Genomic DNA, 7,000 nt, shown 5'->3' with positions numbered 1-7,000 from the left:
ATACGCCGTCGTATCCCCAAGGCCAGCCGGTCGTATCTATGCGAATGATTCATAGAATCAGTTACGCATAGATATGCCTAAGATCCGACAGGTGTAAGTGAGTTACACCGTCGGATCTTAGGCTGCAATTCCAGGCCGGCCGCTAGGTGGCGCGTCCGTGTCTTTTACGCATTGAATATGCTAATGAGCATTTACGCCGATTCAGAAACGAACGACCGCCCGGCGCTTTTTTTTTACGTCGTTTGCGTTTGGCTTTTTCGGGCGGAAAGTTACCCCTGCTATAGCAGGGGTAAGTGCGGCGTATCCTATGTTAAGTATGGCCGTCGTTCCCGCGCCGAGTTTTGAATTTTTTACGTTGTTTGCGTAAGTCGTTCGCGAATACGGCCGGATGTAATTTACATAAACGTCTAAACCAATGACGTCTTTGCAACGTCATTTGGAGCAATGCACGTTGGGAAAATTTCCGGGCGGCGCATGTGCTGTTCGATCGGCGCGGGGACGCGCCTTATTTGAATAGTACACTCCCCCTAGCCGCGGAATTTGAATTCCGCCAGGGGATTTACGATACGCCGCAGCAAGGTTTGAGGCAAGTGCTTTCTGAATTAAGCACTCGCCTCAAAAACTTGCCGCGGCGGATCGGAAATCAAATCTAAAGATCCGCTAACCTATCTGAATCCGGCCCAGTGTCTTTTCTACCAGATAGATAGATAGATAGATAGATAGAGCAGGCAGGCTAGTCAGTTTAGTTAAATTTACAGTGTGTAGAGGATATATATACATCCTAGGTGTTGTACATATATTTATACACTGTATAGCTTAGCTAGATCAGCTATTCCTATTTGTTAGGCAGTAGATTGTGCTAGCTGCAGTGCTCTAACGTGTTGTATTGCCTGTATGCTGTTACACCTAAACATAGTACTCAGTGTTAGTGGACGTGTGCTATTTAATTGCAGATAAACGCAGTTGCTGTTAGTGCACGTGTGCTATTTAATTGCACATAAACGCATTAGCTGTTACTGCACGTGTGCTATTTAATTGCACATAAACGCAGTTGCTGTTAGTGCACGTGTGCTATTTAATTGCACATACACGCAGTTGCTGTTACTGCACGTGTGCTATTTAATTGCACATAAACGCAGTTGCTGTTACTGCACGTGGGCTATTTAATTGCACATAAACGCAGTTGCTGTTTCTGCACGTGGGCTATTTAATTGCACATAAACGCAGTTGCTGTTACTGCACGTGGGCTATTTAATTGCACATAAATGCATTTGCTCTTACTGCACGTGTGCTGTTTTTTGCCCATAAACACAGTCGCTCTTACTGCATGTGTGCTGTTTTTTTCCCCATAAACGCAGTCGCTCTTACTACATGTGTGCTATTTAATTGCACATAAACGCAGTTGCTGTTACTGCACGTGGGCTATTTAATTGCACATAAAAGCAGTTGCTGTTAGTGCATGTGTGCTATTTAATTGCACATAAACGCATTAGCTGTTACTGCACGTGGCCTATTTAATTGCACATAAACGCAGTTGCTGTTAGTGCACGTGTGCTATTTAATTGCACATAAACGCATTAGCTGTTACTGCACGTGTGCTATTTAATTGCACATAAACGCAGTTGCTGTTAGTGCACGTGTGCTATTTAATTGCACATACACGCAGTTGCTGTTACTGCACGTGTGCTATTTAATTGCACATAAACGCAGTTGCTGTTACTGCACGTGGGCTATTTAATTGCACATAAACGCAGTTGCTGTTTCTGCACGTGGGCTATTTAATTGCACATAAACGCAGTTGCTGTTACTGCACGTGGGCTATTTAATTGCACATAAATGCATTTGCTCTTACTGCACGTGTGCTGTTTTTTGCCCATAAACACAGTCGCTCTTACTGCATGTGTGCTGTTTTTTTCCCCATAAACGCAGTCGCTCTTACTACATGTGTGCTATTTAATTGCACATAAACGCAGTTGCTGTTACTGCACGTGGGCTATTTAATTGCACATAAAAGCAGTTGCTGTTAGTGCATGTGTGCTATTTAATTGCACATAAACGCATTAGCTGTTACTGCACGTGGCCTATTTAATTGCACATAAACGCAGTTGCTGTTACTGCACGTGGGCTATTTAATTGCACATAAACGCAGTTGCTGTTACTCCACGTGGGCTATTTAATTGCACATAAACGTATTTGCTCTTACTGCACGTGCTGTTTTTTTGCCCATAAATGCATGTTGTGCAGGGACAGTTCTAAACACGTGCCACTACTATAGACACCCAGCAGGTACGATTTTTAAAGGAATTTTGTTTTTTCACTTTAAGCATCATTAAAATCGCTGCTACACAAAAAACTAGAGTTTTTAAAACTTTTTTTCCATTGATACATGTTCCCTGGGGCAAGACCCAGGTTCTCAAAGACGTTTTCCGACAATAACTTGAATATTGGGCTTTAAAATGAGCACTTTTGAATTCGAACGTTCGAGTCCCATAGACTTCAATGGGGTTCTAAATGTTTGCGCGAACGATCGGTCCGTTCGAAAGTTCTGGTGCGAACCGAACGCGGGTATGTTCGGCTCATCCCTAATCACAATGTATTCTGCTTGTTGTTATTATTACACTGTATTCTTCCTGTTATTTTACTATACTGTATTAAACTTGTGTTATTACACTGTATTCTACTTGTTATTATTACACTGTGTTCTTCTTTTTGCACTGTAGTCTTGTTATCACAATATATTCAGCTTGTTGTTATTATTACACTGTATTCTTTATATTACACTGTATTCTACTTGTTATTATACTGTATTCTACCTGTTGTTATCCTGTATTCTGCTTGTTATTATTACACTGTATTCTACTTGTTATTATTACACTGTATTCTTCCTGTTATTCTACTATACTGTATTCTACTTGTGTTATTACACTGTATTCTTCTTATTGCACTGTAGTCGTGTTATCACAATATATTCAGCTTGTTGTTATTATTACAATGTATTCTTCTTATTACACTGTATTTTACTTGTTATTATACTGTATTCTACCTGTTATTATCCTGTATTCTGCTTGTTATTATTACACTGTATTCTACCTGTTATTACACTGTAGTCTTCCTGTGATTTTATTACACTGCATTCTACTTGTCATTACAGTGTATTCTTCCTGTTATTGTATTATACTGTATTCTACTTGTTATTATAGTGTATTCTTCCTGTTATTTTATTATACTGTATTCTACTTGTTATTACAGTGTATTCTTCCTGTTGTTTTATTATACTGTATTCTACTTGTTATTACACTGTATTGTATGATTTGATGTGTCTCCAGACTATTAGCAAGCTTTGTAAAGTTTCCCACTTGGTTAAATGTTTGTGATGGAGAGTGATGGTGCCTGGGAGATAAATAAATAAGCCGTTTGTCTTGTGTCCTCCTCCTCCTCCTCCTCCTCCATGGTCTAATAGCACGATCCATTTCTGCTGTGTTGTGTACAAAGAAAATAAAGACACCTAGCGGCGGCTCTCCGAGGACACTGATCACACACGTGTCATAAGGAGAGGAGAGAAGCATCACACTGCTGGATCTCTTCCAGCTCCTCTCTGTTTATCCTTAATCCAGGTTTTACTTCTGCTTGCCTGCTAGCTTTTTTTTTCTTCTCCCCCCCCCCCCTTGCTCCTCCCTTTCTGCGATCCTATATTAACAAGCTGGGAAGAAGAAACACACTTCATTGTTGGCAAGTCCCGATGCCTGTGGGTGAAGAGTGACTGTGCAGGCTGCTCGGCCAGGGGGGATCGGCCAACAACAGTGGACTCGTGTGGGTTCTCCCCCTCCTCCAGGATCCTATATGCTGGGGATCTATTCCCGGATCGTCTCCAATCCTCTGTAATCAGCGATCACAAGGGGTGAGCACTTCTCTGGGGGAGCCCCAGCTGTCCTCATTGTCTTGTCTCTTTTTTTTATTTTGTGTCCTTTTATTTTTATGTTGTTGTTGTTCTGGAGTCTGCGATGGAAGACAGATGGCAGTGGTTGCTGTGACGATCTGTACATCAATAAATAATTCAGCCGATTCGAAAAAGTTGCTGAAATAGTCATGTTACCTTTTCTGTGCTGGGATCTGTTTCTGGCTCGTGTGTCGGATCAGGGATACAAACTCTTTATTTGTTTTTGATTTTTATTTTATTTTTTTATTACTTATTTTTTTTTTGTTTTAAAAACACATGGATTTTTTTTTTTTTTTTTTCGGATCTGGATTGCTTTGCTGATTGTTGGCTCAGTAAGTTATCAGTTCATGGACAGTGCTGGTGATTTGGGGGGGCTGTGTCAACACAACCCTTTCTCCCTCCTTATGATTTACATTTTTATGATTTGTTTTTTATTGTTGATTTATTGTATAGATGTATGTTTCATTTTTTTTTTTAGAACCTCCCTTGAAATAATCCCACCTAGGCTGCTGCACCCAGCATATGGGCAAGACTTGCAAATGATGTAGTACCTTTGTTTGCATTGTTGCGTGAGACCCTTGTTAACTGCCTGCTTCCTTGGTCCCTGCCCTCTCCAGTTAGTATGTATTTCTAGATGCCCCCCCCTCCCAATCCATCATGTATGCCTGAAGTTTTGATTACTTTTTTATTTTTTAAATTGTTTTCATTTAATATGAACGGTTGTGATGGGTTAGTCTTTAGCTTTTGTTTGTCTTCTAAGAAGCGATCGCTTGTGGTCTTTAACGCCTGCTCAATCCAATTTAATGGCAGCGTTTAAGGGGGCTGGTTGTAGCTGCGGAAGATTACGGGTACTTAATGTATCGCTGTGAATGTATAACAGTGTTTATAAAAATGCAATGTGTCAATGACATTGTTATAGCCGTACGTCATGGGGGGGGCTGAGCTTGGCTGATTTTTTAATCCCATCGTGTCAGCAATTTTTTTATTTTTTTGGAGGATTTGGTCAAATTTTAAAGGGCATTTAAGGTTTGTTGATGTAATGGTAGCAGCGTGAGTGTCCAAGCGCACAATGCAGGGGGATGAGATGAACAAGGTCTTTTGAAGATCTAAATGCATCTTGCTGTGTGTGGTGTACGTGCTGCACGTTTATGCAGAAGTGACACTTGCTGTAATGGCTTAATCTCCCGTTGCATAAAGTCATTGTGTTTTAGAAAGCCTTGTATAGATTTAAAATTGCGTTCCGCAAGAACTAACATTTTTATGTACTCTTTTTTCCCCCCAGGTGTGCAATGGCAGACCATTTAATGGCAATGAATCATGGCCGGTTTCCAGATGGAACAAATGGTCTTCACCACCACCCTGCTCATCGGATGGCTATGGGTCAGTACTCCAACCCACATCACCACCAGCAGCAGCAGCAACAGCAGCAGCAGCACGCCTTTAACACCCTAATGGGGGAACATATGCACTATGGTGCAGGGAATCTGAACTCTAATAACAGTATCAGGCATGCCATGGTGGCTGGGAATGTAAACGGAGGGCATCCTAATGGCAGCATGGCACAGACGGCAAGATTTACCAGTTCACAATTCATGGGACCTCCTGTTACGAATCAAGGAGCTCAGCTTACAGCTAGCATGCAGCTTCAGAAATTGAACAATCAATATTTTACGCATCATCCGTATCAACATAACCACTATATGCCGGACTTGCATCCTGCAAATCATCAGATAAATGGGACAAGCCAGCATTTCAGAGACTGCAATCCAAAGCACAGCTCTGGTATGCCTCCTTCAGTCAGCCATGTCCCTGCAGCGATGCTGCCTCCTAGTGTCATAGACACGGACTTTATAGACGAGGAAGTTCTCATGTCCTTGGTGATAGAAATGGGCTTGGATCGTATAAAAGAACTACCTGAGCTATGGCTGGGACAGAATGAATTTGATTTCATGACAGACTTTGTTTGCAAACAGCCCAACAGAGTAAGCTGCTAGGACCTTATGAGATACAAAAAAAGAACTTGGAACATTCCTCCATGGACACCGACTCTTGCTTCCAGAATCCACTATTAATCTGTACAGAATATATAAATATATATATTTTTGTTTCTTTTGATTCCCACTTTTTTATTTCCCTACTGCCTTGTTTTGAGACACTTCCCTGCAATCGTGTGTTTCAGTCATTTTTTTTTTTTTTACTCGTCTCCTGTCCAAGTCCGCTATTTTATGGTGTTTTGACTCAAGTCCATTTTTTATTTTCTTTCTGTTTTTTTGTTTTGTTTTGCTGGACTGCATCAACGTGAAATAGAGCTGATGGTTGCATGATCCTTACAGGCAGGATTGTTACTGCACTAATGCTGCCATGTTGCTTCATTTAATCTATGCATTGCTGTGCACTTTTTTATTGTAACTGGAAGTTTTAACAGGGGGCCAAGCTTTGGCAGATCAGGAGACGGTTGTACTGGTATAATTGGATTTATTTTTTTTCTGCCCCCCTCCCCCTTCCCAATTTTACCAGTGTTTCACCCATGTACAGAAAAACAGTGAGGGTGGAATGTAATCGGTGTAACATTTCACAACTGCATTTCCCCAAAAATGTTTGACACTGTGCTAATCTAGTTAATTTAGTTCATGGAAGAATACTACTGTGTTTAAAAGCTTTTTAGGAAATTTTGACAGTATTTTTGTACAAAGGATTTTTTTGAGAAAATACCTGTTAATTTATTCTATTTTAATTTGCCAATGTCAATAAAGAGCTGCAAAGTGCACCAATCTAATTTGACTATTTGTTTTTTGATGGATAAGGGAGAAAGAAAATGTCTTAAGCAGCATATAGGGCAGGGGTAGGCAACCTTGGGCCTCCAGCTGTGGTGAAACTACAAGTTCTGTGAGACATTGCAAGGCCCTGACAATCACAGAAATGACTCCCAAGACCCCTTTCACACTGGGGCGTTTTTAAGGCGCTTTAGCGTTAACAAAAAAGCACCCGAAAGCTGCCTCTGCAATCCCAATGTGAAAGCCTAAGTGCTTTCACACTAAGGCACCTGAAAAACGCCCCGGTGTG

The 7,000-nt window shown here is 41.1% G+C and overlaps 1 protein-coding gene across 1 annotated transcript; it reads left to right on the top strand.

Annotated features, from left to right (window-relative positions):
• Positions 1–3,690: 3,690 nt before the first annotated feature.
• On the top strand, positions 3,691–6,713 carry CITED2 (Cbp/p300 interacting transactivator with Glu/Asp rich carboxy-terminal domain 2). The gene is made up of 2 exons (XM_040350543.1): positions 3,691–3,898; positions 5,220–6,713. Exon 2 carries the CDS (start codon positions 5,227–5,229, stop codon positions 5,929–5,931), a length of 705 nt encoding a protein of 234 aa, XP_040206477.1. The 5' UTR covers positions 3,691–3,898; positions 5,220–5,226; the 3' UTR covers positions 5,932–6,713.
• Positions 6,714–7,000: the final 287 nt, after the last annotated feature.

This window comes from Rana temporaria, chromosome 4 (assembly GCF_905171775.1).
Source record: "Rana temporaria chromosome 4, aRanTem1.1, whole genome shotgun sequence".
In the NCBI taxonomy this organism is placed as follows: Eukaryota; Metazoa; Chordata; class Amphibia; order Anura; family Ranidae; genus Rana; species Rana temporaria.
The sequence above is the reverse complement of the archived record's forward strand: the minus strand, read 5'-3'. Positions and strand labels throughout refer to the sequence as shown.